General features: G+C 34.1%; 1 protein-coding gene across 1 annotated transcript in view; it reads right to left on the bottom strand.

Moving 5' to 3' along the window:
• The window catches only part of LOC120328987 (ubiquitin carboxyl-terminal hydrolase 9X-like), a 53,455-nt gene that overhangs the window by 31,386 nt on the left and 1,533 nt on the right, over window positions 1–20,536 (bottom strand). The window contains exons 3-21 of the mRNA XM_039395585.2: window positions 19,816–19,942; window positions 19,053–19,138; window positions 18,263–18,467; window positions 17,169–17,281; window positions 15,331–15,549; window positions 13,246–13,361; window positions 11,876–12,136; window positions 10,928–11,066; window positions 10,288–10,440; window positions 8,664–8,768; window positions 7,526–7,708; window positions 6,701–6,841; window positions 4,279–4,429; window positions 3,848–3,949; window positions 2,678–2,829; window positions 2,194–2,379; window positions 1,791–1,956; window positions 1,201–1,468; window positions 697–829 (exon numbers count right to left, since the gene is read on the bottom strand). Coding sequence (XP_039251519.2) covers window positions 697–829; window positions 1,201–1,468; window positions 1,791–1,956; window positions 2,194–2,379; window positions 2,678–2,829; window positions 3,848–3,949; window positions 4,279–4,429; window positions 6,701–6,841; window positions 7,526–7,708; window positions 8,664–8,768; window positions 10,288–10,440; window positions 10,928–11,066; window positions 11,876–12,136; window positions 13,246–13,361; window positions 15,331–15,549; window positions 17,169–17,281; window positions 18,263–18,467; window positions 19,053–19,138; window positions 19,816–19,942 — 3,006 coding nt within the window. The remainder of the gene's footprint in view (window positions 1–696; window positions 830–1,200; window positions 1,469–1,790; window positions 1,957–2,193; window positions 2,380–2,677; window positions 2,830–3,847; window positions 3,950–4,278; window positions 4,430–6,700; window positions 6,842–7,525; window positions 7,709–8,663; window positions 8,769–10,287; window positions 10,441–10,927; window positions 11,067–11,875; window positions 12,137–13,245; window positions 13,362–15,330; window positions 15,550–17,168; window positions 17,282–18,262; window positions 18,468–19,052; window positions 19,139–19,815; window positions 19,943–20,536) is intronic.

The following is a 20,536-nucleotide window of genomic DNA, read 5'->3' as shown; positions in this document are numbered from 1 at the left end:
AAGATTTTATTGAAAAAGTATCAAATATGCTTAGTTATGATCAGATATATCAAGGATTCAGGAGTGTGCGTGTTTTTATTGTGACGGGCAAAAACATAAAATTATGATGACACTATCGAACGACTAGTTATCGTAACTAGCAGAGTGTTTTATAAAATAGTGTCGCATTGTACTGCTTTATTACTGCTATAGCGCTTTGACAAATCAGACAAACCAAATCTTTATCACGTTGAAGAATGAAGTGTTTCAGAAACCAGTCACCGAACTCATGGCTTTCATAAATGATAACCAACATTCTTTTCCTACTGGTAGACAAACTTACCAACCCTTTTTAAGATACAACATGGCAACAATAATATAATATCACATTATAAAATCTATGACAAACGAAAAAGCAGATAATTACAAATAATGTTAGGCGTCATAACAATAACTTTTTTACAATTTTTATTAACTAAGTGTGGTCATGAAAGGTATAGTTACAACATATATCTTCCAAATCAAAAAAATCAATTCAAAATCAGAGTAAATCTTTCGAACCATCACATGAATAAAATATTGCACATATATTTTGGATCAAACTTGAACAACCAGAAAATAAAATATTTTAATCTGTGAAAACGAAATGAAATTCAATACTCTAGTTCAATAAAGTGTAATATAAACTACAACTAAATAAAATCTTATCCAAATTACCGTTCTATCTTTCAAAGGTAAATTGCTGATCAATTTCCTGTCATGTTCATTCAGTAGAACTTCCCCATTGACATACATTTCCACATTTGTATTATTTGCTGTTACATTCTTGAAATGACTCAAAATTTGCTTCCTGGATTAAATATAAGTACACAATTTAATAGCAAAAATTTAAAGTACTTGAAAAACATTTTTCGTCATCTATTTCATGCCTCACCATGGCTCTGCAGTGTGGCACATTGTGCTAAATGTTAGGAATACACTTCCACACCTCTGATTATCCTGCGAGGGTTAGCAGGTTCGAATCCTGTGTGGGGCGAAAGGATTGCTGGACTCCTCGCCATCATAGGGTGGCTATTGGCTAACTAATCCCATACCCGATGAGTTGGAGCCACTAATTGAATATACTGTGGCTTCAGAGCAACTATGACCCCAAACCAGTTCCTCAGCCGTGAGATCAACAAACAAACAAAAAAATTTTGATGTACGTTTCTCACTACTGACCTCACAGAACCGAGAGTTGCATTTGAATGCGTCCAAACTTCAAATTCATCGTTTTGACGAGACTGTAGAGCGACTCGAATAACGAGCACAATATTATATCCTCTGCATGCACGATGTGTCGGCAACATTGTTCTTTCTCCCATAAATTCTTGGTCGCATTCAGTGATATATTCTTGCAAAACAGTCAACACTCGAATCATTCGTTGAGTTTCAAAATTAATCTTGGGATTATTTTCAGCGCTCGAAACACTTTTGTCGGTCACAAGAACTGGAAAAACAAAATAGTTGGGAGTTAACTGTGATGGCAACGCAGCTTACACATCTTGGGTTTACATTCCGTGCCCACCACTTCACCCATCAAAAATAGTAGCTCAGTGGAGGCTCATATAGATTCATTTTCAAAATGAAAAGAATGGATAAACGTTGTATTAAAAAATAAGGCATTTCCTGTAGAATCGATAATTCTAATAAAACATTTTCAAATCTTGAACAAACTCAATTGAATTAAATTTGCATCAATTGGAATTTAATGATATTCATTCTAGTTATATTATAAATTCTATTTTCATGAATAGTTTATAATATCTTACTTTGTATAGTGTCCAGAGATGCTTTCAATCTATCCATACAAGACTGTACAAAATCCTCGTGAATTTCAGCTTGATTAGTACGTAATTGTGGTCCAAGATTTGTATAAGTTTCCTGCAGAAGTTCAATGGCTTTCCCAGCTATTTCATCAGTTCCATTCATGAGAACCTTGAGAAAAAGGGAAACAATTAAGATCCAAGCAACCAAATATTTCTAGCATTGAATTTGCAAGTGTGCTACAAATATGCACCAACTAAGAGAAAATAAGATACAAAGCCTCATGTATCCATCATAACACAGTATCAGCTTTGAATTGACAGGACGTATCTATTACATTCATAGTGTTATATATTATTAGATTAATTGATTCACTAGAGTAGGGAATATAAAATCACAAAAACTCACTCTCCACAAATATTCAAGTCCGATAAGTTCCAAATTATCGACCATAAAACTTGATCCACTTTGGCGTTTCTGAACTAACTTTTGTTCCCGACAATTCACTGATTTGAAAAATCTTTCGAAGCAAAGCATACCATGAGCAGTGAGTAGAGAAGGATCGAGCTGGAGAATATTGTTCTCAAAGAATGCCTAAAAATTAATAATTGTAAATTGTTACAGGTGGGATGAATGTAGATCCTAAAATAACTATGACAGTGTGTAACTAAAATTTTCTACATATCTCAATCACACAATATCTAGAGATATACATTGATTTTTCGAAGTTGTTCATTTAATGAGTTCCAATTCAGATTATACCTAATATTGTATATTTACAAGCGGTGAGGAAGATTCTGATATTTCCAGTCATAATAGTTCATAGTGGTTTGAAACAATTCAAAGAGAAAAACAATGTATACTATAATCAACATTAACCTCCACAACAAACCTTCATAATTTCAGGGTCAAGATCAGGTTCTTCTCCCATTAATTCAGAAAACCATTGAAAACAAGATTCTCTGTCAGAAACGTAAGCTGCATTCTCAGCAAGACAATGCCATATCTGACGAGCTTGTGGTTCACACAACCACAGTTGTCCATCTAGAAATGATTAGAAAAATTTTTATTGTTAAAAAGATCAAATAACATATACACAGACAAATATGGGCTCCAGAAGCATGTGTACTAATATGGAGGTAAGTAATTTTGTTCGCCTACTTTACCCAAGCTGTGTAAAGGGACTGAAACCTATGGGCAGGGGGTATATTCACTTGGCTGACACAGACAGTCCCCGAACTCATAATAGAACTAAAATAAGGAAAATCGTTATAAAATTATTATGGCCTAACCTGGTACACATACTACGGGAGTACCTAAATATGGACAGAATGGTATGATTATAGAACTGAATTTGTAAAAAAAATTCACTATATAAATATTTCTAATTTACAGTTAAACCAGACAGTTCCCAAACTTTTCAAACTCATGCAGCATTTACTTTTCGTAAGATGAATCATGACACATTGAAAAAAAAAATTGCGCTTTAATAATATTAAATTATGACAAGAAAAAGATAAGGTATACACAAAATGTACATCTGGATCGTTTTGTTATTATTTTGTTGTTGATCAAGTAGTTTTCATTTAAAATATTGTGTTTTTCGCAGGAAGGCTTTTACTTTATTTTTTCAAAAATTTTCCCTCTAAGAGAAACATTTTTCGTGTGCGATGAGATCATCAAATTTAAAAATCCCCTGTCGCGTAAGTTGATTTTGGTGGTCGGCTGTGGTACCGTAACGGTTGACTACTGTGACAGATAGCATACCTACTTTGTCTCCATATATTTGAGAATCGCTCTCTTGTTATTTATAGGTAAATACATTTAACAAATATGATACTTGCGTACAGAAAATATCAAATTGTACCGTAATGTCTGATAAAAGTCAGACAAATTTCTCTTTCGACTTTACTTTTAAATGATTTAAGCATTTCGTAAAAAGTTTCAACCACAGGTATTTTTAGAAGTAATTTTTCAGAAAATTCATCAATATTTTACAAACTTCAATACACAGTTTGGCAAGCATTGTATTCAGCCAATATAACCAAACAATGTTAATTACCTTTCAGTAGAAATCTCAGAAAATGAAGTCGCTCGTTAACTTCTTGAATGTGGGTATATCGACTACCAGGACGTACAGTTTGTGGATCATAATCAGGATTTTCTGAATAAAAATAACAAAACAAGGTTTTAGAGATTATATCCAATAAAAATTAAAATATGAAAATTGAAAATATAAGTCGAATCGATTTCATCCATTCCTTAAACATTTTTGCTCGTTTTCAAACAGACAAAATTAATATCTTGAAACTAAAATAAGCTTTTCCTTTTAAAATCTACAAAATTTCAGATGAATATGCAGCTAGTTTTATAGCATATGTTTCACTTTCAGGTTCACATATAATTTACCGGTATTAGTTTATAACACTTATTTACATTTCAAAAATATTTAAAAACAGAGATTTATTTAGACAACTTAAAAAGTCCTCATACCTCTTAAATATTCTTGTGAAAATTGTAGATATGAAGACAAGTTAGTTGCAACCATGGTAACCATAGAATAAGTATCTTGTAAATTGGAAATAACATTATGTCGATATAACACATGCTGATTACGATGAACATGCTGATAATTTTGTGGGGCCTGCAAAGATAAGTTAGAAAGTTCTAGAATTAAACAGAAAAAATAGATATAGAGAATACGGTTGATTGGAGCCGCATGTACCTAACTACTCTTCCTATTTTTCAGTCTTTTTGTCAGTGAATCCATTTGCACTGACTGTTAGCAAGAGTTGAAAGAATCTAAACCAGGATTTCTCAAACTGTGACTTCAAAAGAGGGTCGGCCACAGATCATCAAAGTTTGAGAACCACTGTTCCATGCAACTGAAACAAATAAATGGCTAACTAATCTCATAACCGACATGGACTGGTAACCGGATGAGAGGCCGTGGTTCGCCAAATGATTAAATCGTCTTATCACTTTCCTCTCCTCTGGGATTAATAGGTAAATCCTATCTTATCCTGAATGATTAAAAAGTCGTGCATCACACTGTCATTTTGTGACAATTCACTTGACCAAAGTCAGATTTTCTCAGACAAGCAGTTCACAATCTTGATATGCTTGTCTGAAAAAGTCTCGACTTTGGACATTGGAATGTTACAGCACAAATTCATGACAGTGTGAGGCAAAACCTTTGAATTTTACTTAATATAGATATTGGGAAGTTTTTACTGTTCTGGCTTGATAACTAGATCAGAGCAGCATCAATGTTGGGGTATATAAAACAGATTTATAAAAGTCAGAAAACTAGAAGTACAATTTTGTAAAAAAGATTTTCATGAGCAATTGTGATTCAATATATGAAATATATAATCTTTAGAATCTAAGTATATAAATATATATCGAAATACATTTATCGGCATAAAATTTTGAATTTCTTGCGAAACGAGATAATAATACCTACATTATCAAATCTATCAATAATAAATAGAAAGTCAATTTAGATAATGAATCCTAAGGTAAATGCTTACTAAGGGGAATTTGGGGGTTTTGCCTGGTACATAATATATAAAGACTCTCTATTTACTTTTTCGGTGCAAATTCAACATGTACGTCAAACACAATTAAACAATGATACGTTGTACTTAATGACAAACATTGGCATATTTTAGTGACCTAACAAATTAAACTAAGTGTATCTTATTAGAGTAATAGTATAGCCTACACAAGGAATTCCAAATGACCGGATAATCTACTACCACAAATGAATTTTGAAACACTATCTTTATATATCAAATTTTGAGCCATGTTCGACGGAGAAAACATAAAAACCAAATTAGAGTATGTCCCAAAATAATTTAATCCAACAAAATTGCTAATAAATATGTTGATTCTAACCATATATTCTAACCCTACGTCATATTTTTCAGATTAAATAAGAGTTATAGTATAGATAACAATCAATATTTTAAAATCCCATGACTTGGAAATTAAAAAAAAAAATTTTTTGTTTCACAACTTATATGGAGTTAGATTCTATCAAGACTATTAAAACAAGCATGCATTTAAATAAACCTTAAAATCTAGATAAAGGCCCCAATTTTCAGTACTAAATTGTTATTTCGTTATATGAAATCACAGAAAATGTTAACAACTTCTGTTTTAGTAATAAATGGTAAACGAATTAATGGATTTCATTCACTTTGGACATCCTGTATATTCATTGAATTTAAATTTAGAACGCATGACGGTCAATTTAAACAGTTACACAGTTTGTTCTATATTTCTCGAAATACTACTGAAATTTTTTTGTGGTATCATCCGAAGACGTGAATTACTCAACATGATAATTTTTGAATGAAAACTTATTAATAAGTTTTGCAATCACTAATTGAGTTTGAAACAGTAACAGAAATGTCCGAATGATCAAGAACAATAATTAAAGAGTAGGATCTTGTCCCCCAAAGGCCAAGTTTCAGCAAGATTTTTTCGGACAAAAAATAGCTTTAACAGATAAATAATTTGACTATGACTGACAAAGTTCGGTCATGTTTTAGCAAGGAATTGGTAAAACTATTTTTGAAGAAACATTATGTTATGTCTTTCTCAGTGTTCCCCTTTATATCTCTAAAAGTACAAAAACATGAAAAAAAGATATGCTGATAGTCACACAACCCCCAATACAGAAATTTCAATCTGTACAATACAGAAATTTCAATCAGAACGGAATGCAATAAATGGTCGAGTACATTTGATGTGTTTTACTGATTTTAATCTCATATTTATAAGAAAATCTTCTTATAAATATAAGATTAAAATCAGTAAAACACATCAAATGTACTCGGACATTTATTGCATTCCGTTCGAAAATCAAAATGAAATGTAAATATTTGTAAAATAAAATTGACCTTACCTCATTGAACAGCTGACATATTTCTTGAATTTGTCTCAGAGCAGGAATGACCCAGTTGTCATTTTTTAATTCGTCAATAGCTTTTGTAATCCATCTTTTCTTCTGTCCATCTCTGTCTTGAGTACAACTGTAGTCCAAAATCTAAATTTTTTAAATATGTCATTTAACTACCTACATCGACTTCCACCCTCGATCAGCCATACACCAGTGACTCTGATTGGAACGAAATAAACTGAGGTAAACATATTCAAGATACGATCAAGAGTGTTTCTGCAGCACATTGACACAAAATGTATTTCAGTAACGTTAGCTAGTTTGACCTCGGTGCTACAGCATCCTACATATTATGCAAATGTTTCTACCAGCACGAAAGCTTTTCTAAATTACTTGTCGTTTTACACATGCGAAGCAGCGCACGGCACGCTATAACAGCGATAACAGTCTGTGGTTGGTTGTCATACATGTGATCGCTTTCATGTTTACCCTATGACAGCAATAATAGTCTATGATTGGCTGGCCATGCACATGATTGATTGCTTGTTAGCCGTGTTTACGTTATGACAGCAAATTTTTATAAATTCGCCTTTTAAGGGCTGTTTTTAGTGGGTCGGCTTTTATGCGAGGATATGCTGTAAATCTTCTTTTTGAACAACGCTCTGTACAAGCAACCAATTAAGGAAAAGGTACCAGATTTGACAGTTTGGCACATCTCACATCCAGAGTATGGTGGGGTGTGGACTACAGATCTATACCCTATAATCATATATGGTTACAATCGTGCACTCACAACAGCATGAAAAAACATGAAAATTTGATGAAGTTTACCTTCTTGTGTGCAGTGAGTGCTTGATCAATAATTTCTGTTGAAGCATCTTCTGAATGAGCCAAATTCCACAATAAATTGAGAACTTTGTGAGCCATGACGCCATCTTTGTCATCTTCCGCTAATCTTCTAATTAATTCCAATAATGTTTCACGTTGCTTCTTTTTTGCTCCTTCCCAGCTTTGCTGCAAATTATATACAAACATTGGAAACAAAATTGAAGAATCTGATATTAGTAATAATCAAGTTATACTTTGAAAGAAGGTCTTATTCCTAATAACAAAAATTTAAACTATTTTGGCTCGTTGGTTGGCATATCTTGCTAAGTATTGGAAATACGCTTGCCATTGCAACTATGATTACCCTAATTTGCATATACGAATTCCTTGAAGGTTTATGTGCGAGAGGATTACATGTAACTGCTGGTCAGTTACGACCTTCTCCACAACCAAGTCCATGAATCTGAAATAAATGAATGGCTGACTAATACCACATCCGATATGGACTGGTAACCAGAACGTATTTAAATAATTACGGTTTGCGATAAATCGAATACCTTGAGCAAATCAATTTGAACATCCAAAAATTTATTTGAAATAGGATTTCAATTTGTAAGTTATAAATTTGAAAAGCATAGTAAGATTTGTAAGTCTTGTTCGTTGGTCATAATGGCAAAGCTTAAAAAATGTGACGCTCTGATTTGTCTTTCCTGGAATTTTTGTGTAAGAGAGCATATGAGACAAAACATGGTTATTGTATATCAAGTGATAAAACAAAATGAAATCCTGTGCAATAAACACAAGTCAATTTTGGTTCATTACAGTTCATTAAACTCATCTCTGCTACACATTAAATTTGTTAGTTTTTTGAGGTTGTGTTAAACCTTGGAAGGAAAACTACCTTATTAAAACATTTATAAGTCAATTTTAATTTTGGTTCTAAAGAGATTTATGATATAATATTCAGATTTGATAGTGAAACAACTTCTCTATTTACACACAAATAATTCACACAATACCATTTTATTGAGAATATTTGAAGAGTGAGTAAACATGATACACTGAATACATCGTTTCAAAATCCATAAAAAGAGAAGTAATATTAACTCCTGTACATTTAAATAACAAAGGAAGATTTTACCTTGAAAAGTTCAAATAAATGGTCAAGTTGCTCTGGTGAAAAATCCCATGCTAGCTTTGTCAATAATTCGTGAACGTTTTGAACAATGGTTGAATGTTTTCCAGCCTGTAAAATGTATCATAAAACTGTTAAAATTCAGCGCTTGTTTGGAAGTCTGATGGGCAGATTCTTTACAGATCACCACTTAAGTGTCTTTGTCTAAATCCAATGTTCACATATGAAGCATAACACACTTAACCTAATGTAAGTGTGACTTAATACATCCAAATACTCCAATCACTAGTTTAATGGAAATAACACAAACATGTTTGAAGCAGGATAGGAGAAATGGCATAGAAACAGGATGGGAGAAAAGGAATAACCTAATAACGCAAGACAGCCTCAATTAAGACCCAATAGTAATCCTGAGCTGTTGTGGACTAACGTGGAAGAAATGTGGGCATAATGTCTAGTGCCACGCACAAGTCACGCACGCAAGTCTCGCACAATGTCAACATCTCGCTCTGAATGTAATAAATTGATTTTGCAATGTCGAATAGAAAAATTTCCTGTAAGATAGTAATGCTTTACATATCAGTGGCTACTAGTAATGTAAGTAATGTAATGTAAGTTTCGAATATTGCATTTTAGAATCAAATTTCGAATCAGAATTTTCCGATTCAAATAAACATTTTTGGTCGTCGTGCAGTTGCCCCGTAATATTTAAAGTATTTTTTTAAATAGAATGAAGCAGTCTTTTTTTTAAATTCTGAAACTAACATATCAGCGGCAACTAGTTAAAGCCTCAAGAACTAGAAATGTAAAAATACACACTATAAAAATAATGTGTGGACAATAATATCACATACAGGCTTTGTAGTAAGAAAATACTATGATGAGAAGAACAGAAATAGAACAAGCAATACTATCTATGTGAGATAATATTTCATTCTTTTTAAAACGCAATAAAACTGCCTGCATGATAGTTTGGGTCAGTGGTTTCCAGCCGTTTTTCCAAGCGTCCCAAATTTTGTAAAACATAAATTTCATGAAATCTCATTACCCAAGGATATACTCAAATACTGCACTGAATGGCACGTAGTGCTTATACCACCGCAAAATTAAATTACAACTAGACTATTTTTACATAACATTTATTTCTTTATTATATATCTGAACATTATTATTTGTTTGCCAACAGCGATTTTTGAAACTGAGGTGTGGCTTTACTTAATAAGCAAAATAGATGCTTCCAAGTTTTTATGCTGTGATACTTCACACATATACAACTACTATTGAGCAACACTTATAGACACAATACCAAATAAACAATAAAATTTACTAATAATAAAATCAATAACTTTTAGATCTATGTCGAAAAAACAAGTGATCCAAAAGAATTAGATGATGATAATAAAAATATAACAAACTTGCACTTTTGTAAACACTAAAAATACGCACAAAAAACTACTAGTGTTTCCATTTGTATATATGGACAAACACACACATGACTAAAAATAGTCATAGGACTAAACTACAACATAATATATATATATATATTGTTGTTGTAATCATCGAAAACAATGTATTATTGACTTTACAAGATGCAATCCTAAATACAAAACAAAGGAATAAATGAATTCACCTGGGCCGCCCATATACTGTCCAGATCTTCCATTGAAAGTGATTTTTCTTTGATGACGAAACGAAGAATGGTTTCAAGTTTTTCAACATATTGTGGTTGATGAAGACTGTCTCGTAATACAATAGACAGCACTTGATTCTCTTTTAACCATTCCTAACAAAATATGCAAGAATAAATAAAGATGCAAAAGTAAAAATAAATGTTTTCAAAATTTGCAACACTGTCCATGATATTGGACATGGAACAAGCCATATAGATCGTTTTAATAAAATCATTGTTATTGATCTTGTTGTTGTTGTGGGGACGCAGAATAAATGAATTTTCTCCGGGACACAGAATAAATCAATTTTTTCCATAACTAATAGAAATTTCCAGAAATGATTTTAAACGCTCTCTCTTGAAAATCCCAGCTACACCCCTCTAGTGGTATAGAAAATGGTATAGAAAACGACTGTATTACATAATAAGGTGGAATCGGCCGGCCTAAGTAAAAAAATTGTAAACTATCTAAATTATGATTAAGCAAATTTGGAAAAACAATTCGAAAACAACACTGAATAAAATAAAATATGGACACTCCTGAATTATGAATATACATGCTTGATTGTGATACAGTTCTTTTTATTCCAAAGGTACATACCGCCATTCTTTCAGATGTAAGCCATTCCTCTTCTTCATCTCTATGAGCATGAGCTGAGTAATACGATACGTTGTTTATAACTTTATTTACTTCATTCAAGGCATTCATCTTACTACTGAAGGATGGAATCTGTAGAAGTCTGAAAAGTAATATAAGAATTATTGATGTCTATTATTTTCAAAATCTGCGATTGTAAGAAAATTCCAGTATCGAACAATTATGTCCAATAGTCTAGCTCAGGGTTTCCCAACTTTTCGGGCCGCGGACCCCTTTATGTGAATTTTATTTTTGATGGACCCCCTCCTATGGCGTATCAATTTATGTGCATAACCAACGTGGAAGGATAATGTTCGATTTACAACACAAACGACATTAATGTGATGGATGAGGTTGCTTCTCACGGTCCAATTCGACATGTTTCGACCTGTCTTTTATCATCATACTGCCATTTCTGACAGTAATGAATATCCTTCCCAGATCAACCAAAAAGATGCAATGACATTCTGATTGAAATCATTTATTAAAAATCGATCAGACTCTTTTCACATCGCTGCGGACCCCGTGACGTCATCACAGACCCCCAAGGGTCTGCAGACCCCAGTTTGGGAAACCCTGGTCTAGCTGAGAGAAAGAATGGAGAAGAAATAACTTGATGGTTGGAGCTAATTTTCCGACCTCAAAAATGACCAAACCAAATGACCTCAGTGGCCTATTAAGTTTGGTATACCAGAATTAACAAATTATTCACCAAAAATTCATTTCTTGGAATAGTCTAAATTAATCTATTATAAAAAAAATAATGATATATGATAAATATTACCGTCAGTGCTGAAAAAGCAAATTCAATAATAAAGAACAGTAATTCTAATTATTGCCTATTTTCAACAACAGTAATTTCGATACAGTGGTATTTATATGAGACATCTAGAATCCCAGTTCCAAACCAACCTCAATATCATTTTCAATCTGAACATCTCCAGAGAACGAATTTCGATTTCCCCATCTTCCGTGGGTAAACGAGCCATCAGTTTTCTGAGAAATTTGATGACGGCAGAAAGGGTGTCATTTCTTTGTTCACTTTTGCTTGCTTCTTTCTTCAATTCATCGTCAGTTAATCCCTCTAAGCAACTGATGATTATTCTAGTGATTGGAACCAGATACGTCTGCACAGTGCGAGGAGTTATCAGATCTGCCACTTCTCCAAATGGTCTGAAAAAATTGATAAGATAAGATCAGTTGATAAAAATTTAAATCAGAAGAGATAGAGTGGAATAACACAGCATCTGAGAAGATGTTCTCTGGGGGGCAAAAATCACAGCCTTCACTAGGTACAATTTGCAAAGACTAGATTAATAATCTGTTTCATTTTTAGAGCGCATTTTTTGGGTTCACTGTTAATGAACGTGGTGAATAAAAGAACTGATAGAAATGCAGCTAGGTATTTATATCCAAGAGCAGAATATTGTCGTTAGAAGGGGGCCACAGATCATAAAAGTCTGAGAACAACCAGACTAACAAATTTTTAGAAATATAGGAATTCTTGGTAAATCATATGTAATTGAAGCAAAGATGATCAAAACTGAAGATTCTACTTTCTTGAATACATTCTAAAATAATATTTTCCAATGAGGAATATCGAATATATTTGGATTATTAAGAGATGTTCATAACGGAACACAGCAACGTCAATGTATATTCAATGAGTTTGAATTCTGATATGGAAGTAACTTGATATGACCTATGATTTGTATGGAGGTAACCTGATAAGAAGAATGATATGGCTGCCTCTCTGTTTTACACAAGCCGGTAGGTGCCCTCCTCGAAGCCGTTACCATCCTTGCAAATTGCAAACTTATAATGGCCGCGTACGGTGGTGATCGGATTACCAATACAGCCATTTCTTTTTGAGCACTGCGCGTCTAGTCGGCATTCTTGCATGAGTAAGGTATATTGCGCCTAATAATTGAAACATGTTCACTAAAATTCTTAAGCTACCCCAGTTCACGGGCTATCGAAATAAAAGACTGCTTGTTCGGCTTGATTTTCAAGAAAATGGCTAGAAATTGTGTTGAATTAGAAATTTTCCATCAACCGGCGCATATTTTCGCTGCTGACATGGAAACAAAACATCAATTTCAACAATCCTTCTGTGAAACGCACAGTACTAGGGCAAAAGGATAACCCATGTGAGAAATTTCATCCAGATGACTCGGACCACATCAACCCAGCAGTTTAGTTGCTACGACTAAAAAGTACGTAGCTGTATTGCACGTACACCCAACATCAAATGAAATAAAATGTACAGACATTGTTCTTACCTTATAAGTGCATAGATAATGGCAAGATTAAGTGCAGTTCCAGATTCAAATCTTTCCAAAAGAATTTTAAATCCTTCCAACTTTCCAAATTTATTGACAAGATCGACAAGCCAGCCCTTAATAAACAATAAAAAAAAATGAAGTCAATCGAAAAATGTATTTCTATATTCTGACAAATTGGTGCTCAGGTACTGCTATCATTGTTAAAGTATGAAATGTTGTTATTCAATTTGTGGGCGTGATCAGGGGAGTAACCAGGAATTTTCAAAGAGGGGGGGATCAGGGGAGTAACCAGGAATTTTCAAAGAGGGGGGGATCAGGGGAGTAACCAGGAATTTTCAAAGAGGGGGGATCAGGGGAGTAACCAGGAATTTTCAAAGAGGGGGGGGGATCAGGGGAGTAACCAGGAATTTTCAAAGAGGGGGGGGGGGATCAGGGGAGTAACCAGGAATTTTCAAAGAGGGGGGAGGGGATCAGGGGAGTAACCAGGAATTTTCAAAGAGGGGGGATCAGGGGAGTAACCAAGAATTTTCAAAGAGGGGGGGGGATCAGGGGAGTAACGAGGAATTTTCAAAGAGGGGGGGGGGGGTCAGGGGAGTAACCAAGAATTTTCAAAGAGGGGGGGGTCAGGGGAGTAACCAGGAATTTTCAAAGAGGGGGGGGGAGTAACCAGGAATTTTCAAAGAGGGGGGGGGGATTCTGAAATTTCAAATTGCCAAGTTAGATCATAACAGCTAGCGGGTCCGGAGTTTTGTGGGTCTAACAAGCGTTTTAAGATACGAAAAATTGCTATGTATGATAAAGAATGTTTTTTTTACGTTTTGAAATGAGGGAATACGAACTTCACCCCACCCTGGCTCTGGGTGTGATGACCTAGTAGTTCTATAGCGTTAGCCTTAATCATGTTGGCATCGCAGGTTACACATTTCAGGTCCAAATCCAATTCCCAACACATTACCCGGGGTGAAACAAAATGGGTAGGCAATGCTGAACCCTAAAATTTCTGGTCCTACTAATAAATAGCGTACATATATACAGGATTTTGTTCAAAGCAAACAGCATGAAAAAGCGACGTATAAAAAAATAAATTACCAAATCAAATTCTTAAAAAACATACACTACTAATTTGAATAATCCATTTTCAATGAAAACGAATACATTTTCAATATTCAAAGAATACCGTGCAATCTCCTCAGCAACAAACGTAGATCGAAATAATACATAACATATATTCATACAACATGTCTACATTTGAAAATTGACATATCAATTGCAACCAAAATTTTACGTCATTCAACAGCCAAAACAGGCAATATACTTGATTTGTAATACCAGAAAGGATTTACAAAGCATTGGATATATACGGTACATAAAAATCCCTGACAAAACAATTTCCTGAAAATTCCGCAATACAAAAACCATAAAACCACATTCAATAGAATTCCGCCTCATGGATTAAAAACGAAGGAGATCCATGTTTACACTTGAAACGCGGAGTACAAAAAAAACAGTTTTAATTACATACAAGTATGGACGACGAGGCTAAGAAATTCAAGATTTATAACAATGAAGACTTAATATATAACAACATAAGCAAGTTTATTATCATGCAGTCATGCCTGGATTTTCTTATAACAAGCCAAGCTATTCGCTACTCTGTAGGTCAGCCGATTATAATAAATACCCCAATATCAGCGCCATCTGTACCAAGACCGCACATAAAAACAGGCCAAATCAACACACAAAAAATTATTTAATCTCAGGGATTAAATGGACTGCACTTGTTTAATTTCTGAAACACCGTCTCAAAAACATTTGACTTGATCCCTCAATGAATCCCTAAGAAAGTATTTTAGACTGTACCAATTGCCTACACAATTTCACATGTTTGGCGTTAACAATATTTTTAATCACAGAGATTAAATGGACTGCGCTTGATTAATTTATAAAACACTGTTTCAACATTATGGACTTGATCACTCAGCGAATCCCTAACAAAGTATTAAGACTGTGCCGACTGCCGACACAATTACACAGCTTTGACGATAACAATATTTTTCTTGTCTTATAAAAAGAACATCAAACCTTTGGTTGTCTTGAATCTGCAGTTCTTGCAAACAGTTCGTCAGGGTTAACTTGGCCACCAGGTGGATCAGTGGAAGATGATCGATTCCCATTATAAATATGAAACTTGCAGAGAGGATTGAAAACCATCGCTAGTAAATCAAGAAGTGGCATCCAGTCATCTCTCAACTTTGCAACACAAAGTTCAACCAGAAGTTCAGCATTATTGTAAATACATTTCTGAATATAAAAAAAGGAAAAACATGCATACAAACATTTCATAGTTTGTGGAAGTGGTTCTTGGACTGTATGAGTGAATCATAAAATATCGATCCGATTCCTATTAAATTGCTTGTTATTTGCTGACATTTTAAAGTATACATAAAACATAGGTCAAAAGTATTGTTTATAGCACCAGTTTTCAACCTTTTTCATGTGATGGAATAAAATCAGCCTAACATGTTCTCAGCGAACCATAGAGAATTTCTACTCATCATTTCACAGATAGAACATTATATTGAAAGTATACTATTATACATAAATCTATTCATGAGGTTTGTAACACCAAGTGAAATTCATATATGGTGTCAGTAAAACCGACGTTTGTTTTTATTCACTGGATAAAATTAAAAATCGAGTCTGTTCAGAATTCTGTTATCGATTGGGTTTCTATGGACTAACTACTTATCCTTCATCTATGCTTTTGTGCCGGTGGATCCGTATGCATATATTGCAAGGATGCTGTAGCAAGAGTAGAGATAACAATCCTAAGTGATTCAAGAGTCTTGCTGCACACTAACACAAATAAAATCATGTAACGTTTCGTCTGATCAAGGTCAGTTTTTCTCAGACATACATTATTCAACTGTTACAGAAACTGTTGTGTGGACTCTTGAATTACTTGAAATAGCTTTAAATTCATTGTTCATTCTAATCTAGGGTTTTTATAGAAAATATATATAAAAAAAAATGAAATTCATCATTTATGAAATAATGGCCGTTTCAATTTTCAAGATTGTTATTTTAGAAAAAGCAGATTATTTATTTAAATTTATAAAAATGCAGAACTAAGTGATCACAAATAACCAAAGGTTCCTCTTTTCACAATTTGTGGACGTGAGACTTAAAATTCGATTTAGACAAGCACAACATGATCTCTTTTAAATTAAGCGTTAGACTTAACTGTGTTGCTATCGCATGTTACACATCTCGGGTTAAACTCCTATGTCCACCACCTCAACCAAGGTGTAATGAATTGAGCAGGCAGCGCCAAACGGTAAAGATTCTGGTTCTTCCAAAAATAGTAGGTTCCTATATATCAGTGGTTGCCAAATTTACCGAAATTGACCGTGGGAGGGGAGCGCCCGCAAGGAGCCGATATCAGTATGTATAATTAGGATACCGAATTGTTAATAAGATACCGATCTGAATTGTTACAAATACACACGTGCTTAAACTGTGATATCGACGTAACAATTGGCGGTATCTAATAAAAAAAAATCTAAAAAAAACGTATCGTGGTCTCGGTTTGAGAACCACTGCTATATATCGCTAGATATCAGTGAATGCTCATACAGTGCCTTATACGCAGCAAGAGGCGCGATCAAGGGCACCATATACAAAAATCCAGAACGAAACAAAAAACTGCTTATATTCATTTTCTTGAAAATGAACATCTATTTTTATTACTGTCTTCTTTGTTTATCGGCGATATTCATTTTCTTGAAAATCGGAGATATTCGGCGATATTCATTTTCTTTAAAATGAATGTTCCAACTGTCATTTTCTTGAAAATGAATATCGCCGATAAACAAAGAAGACAGTAATAAAAATAAACACAAAAGCAGTAAAATACTAACATGGATATTGAGCTTCCATCCACTCACTGCCTCGTCTGTTAAAATTTTGCTGAACGATATTGTCAAACCATCACGAAAAAATCTTTGGCAAGCTTCATTTTTGGTATCGAGACCTAAAAATATTTAATCAAATGAATAATTGGAATAATAGATGGAAAATAAACTAAAAAAAACTATAAAACCTTGTATATTTGGATTGCTATTTTGTCTAAGCTGTGTTTTCAATGTACAATACTACACTTTACATTGCGTAATAATAATTTTTTTGTCGTTTATTTGATTGTAGTATTTGGTTGTATTAAGAATATTATCAACAGTTGAATCTGATATAGATTAAATTTGTTATTCTATATAAATTTATGAACACTGGCTTTTTAGATGATACTCAAGTCCGTGATCTGCTTATCAGATCTCCCAACACTGTTACCATGTCTTCCCAAACCCCATGCCCTCTACCCCACCCAGGGTATAATAAATTGGCAAACCGGAAAGACTCCTCGAAAAGCTCCTCAGATCAGGGTTTCCCAAACTTTTTGGGCCGCGGACCTCTGTTTGTAAATCTTATTTTTGAAGTACCCCCAAGTTTCGGCCTGTAAATATGTCATCATATTGGTGAGAGCTGAAAATGCTACCTCACACATGTATGTTGTTGTAAAACGCAATAGAATTGTAATTCCCTTTTCTGACAGCAAGGGATGCCGGTATTCATCCTCAACGCTCAACAAAAAGACGCAACGACTTTTTGATTAAAATAAATCCTTAAAGATCGATCAGACTCATTTCATATCGTTGCGGACCTCCGGTGCAGTCATCATGGACCCCCAGGGGTCCGCGAACCCCAGTTTGTGGAACCCTGCCTTAGATACCTCAAGTAGCTCCTTAAATATTATTGGATAATAGTTGATGCTTGCACATAGCCTTGTTCGAAGCAAAAGGCATGATGGGCATTGTATAAAAAAATCACATATTTTTGATATCTTACTTTACCTTCTATTAAAAGTCCAATTTACTCAATGTTGTAATTCGTCTTACTCATTGCACACAATTATCCATATAAAATCTCAGCATAAAGTAATGACCTAAGAAGTTCGTACCTGATTTTACCAACTTAATAGCAGCCTTCTGCAGAAGTTCCAATTGCCCTCCTGGTAGAACAGGTACAACCCAACGTGGTTGATTAATCAAATCATCCAGATCAGCAAGCATTGATTCAGAAAATTCATTCTCTGATTCCGTTGTTGTTTGTTGTTGTTCTGCAACTTCTTCAAGAGATGAATCAGCATCTCCACCCCCACTTACCTATTTTAAATATAAAAATTCAATCAAGAATATGAAATGTGTTGTATAAACACAGTATAAAATCATGACTGTGATGCCTAGGTCTGCAGAGTTCAGCATGTTTTCGCTGGAGCCAGAGTCATATTTTTAAACTACCTAAAATTGGAAGTCCGATTCTCGACGGTGTGGCCCATCGTGCTAAGCATTAGAAATACGCTTGCCACTGCACCTCCGATTACTCTGCATGGGTTCGAAAGTTCGAATCCCATGCGGGATTAATTATGTGCAAAGAATTTCTGGACTTCTCGCCGCCATAGGGTGGTTCACTATCCACCATGAAGTCCATGCATCTGAAACAAAAACTTGCTAACTAATCCCATACCCGGCATGAACCGGTAACCGTACAAGAGGCCGTGGTTCACCATATGATACCAAGTATTCTTAACAGTCTGTAAAGTTTCACTGAGATTTTCGTTACCGATATTTGACTTCATATTGGTAATATTTTGAAGAACCTAATCCTTAAAAAAGCAATTTTAATGGAGAAAGAATCATCAAAACGAATTTGCAGTACAAATTTCAGTTATGAAACTGAATATATGTTACCTGAACAGTATGGGTTTCTACTGCTGTATCATCATGTTGAACTGGTTGTCTGCTACTTCCATGTAATGATGACGGGCGTACTACATCTACAAAAAAGTAAGAACTAAATAATATAATCATACTAATCCCTATTGTAAATGATACTTAAATTTTTACGTATGTGAATACAATTGTTTTTTCAAAAACTGTGATGTAGAATTGATAAATACAAAAACTGTGTTTCCCCGAAAAAAGCCAGGGTCTCATTTCAATTTTCTTTCGAAAAATAGCACTAAGGCTTAGTTTTGGGGGGATGTCTTTTATTTTCTTTCCTCATTTTCAAATATACAAAATATGAAAACCGATATGTATACTTATAACATGTTTTATGCAAAATAACTGCTAAACAAACAGTGGGTGATTACGCATCATTTAAAACATGTAGGAGAAATTTCTTGCTATCGACTAGGTCTTATTTTAAGGGGAAACTTATACCGGAATCATTTTCAAAATTCAGGCTACGGTAGGTATTATTTTTGAGAAAAACGGGTGGTAACTGAAAAAATATAATTTGCCAGTGAAGTACCGGTATATTCTTATTTTTTACAATTTTATAAATTGTTAATATGTGAGAACTTAAATCAGATATAATCTGTTATGTGCAAACTCCACAAAATTTTTTTTTTCCAGTACTCAAAAATTGCTGTAAAACATTAAGAAAGATCCTCTGATTGCTGTAAATGTACTCCGAGTTTCAAAAAAAAGAAAATAATCCTACTCATACCATTTTTGTCTCCAGGTGGGCTGATATCATTCAAAGATTTGTATGGTGGAGGTGGTTGATCATTGACTGGTGAATTGTTAGTTTTCCTGTTCACAGTACTACTGAGTTCTGGGGGAAGTGAATCCTCCTAAAATAATTGAACATTTTAACAAATTTGAATACTAACAGTCATATAAGATTGTGATTACCGTATATCCCCGCATAAAAGCCAAGTTTAAAACTCAAAAAAAAATTGCCTAACTAAGAATTCGACTTATTCGCACATAACTCTGATCGCACTGAAGGGTTGGCCCATAAGCGCATAACTCAGATCCCACTCAAATGAAATGATATTATGCTTAACTTAATTCCAAACAGCTACAACTCGAACCATGCTAAGTTATCCCATGCTGTGATAGGTGCGTACAGCGTATTATGATTTGTAGGGTTGGCTTATATATGCTACTTTTTTTTTATAAATTCACCGTTTTAGGGATGTTTTTAAGGGGTCCGCTTGTATGTGAGAATATAAGATATTTATATAGGGTATTTTCTTTAATTCAGTCAATGAAATGTCCATGCTCTTAAACTTGAAAATACAGTATTGTGGATTCAGTGACCTTCGACATGGAGCTTCCAAAAATGCTTTGCATGTACGTCTTGATTTGAGTATGCATTTTCACTGTGTGTATATATAACAATAAGAGAGACATATCTGCAATAGCTATCGTACTAAAGGCGG

The sequence above is a fragment of the Styela clava genome, chromosome 7, assembly GCF_964204865.1.
Source record: "Styela clava chromosome 7, kaStyClav1.hap1.2, whole genome shotgun sequence".
NCBI lineage: Eukaryota > Metazoa > Chordata > Ascidiacea > Stolidobranchia > Styelidae > Styela > Styela clava.
This window is presented reverse-complemented; position numbering and strand designations above follow the sequence as displayed.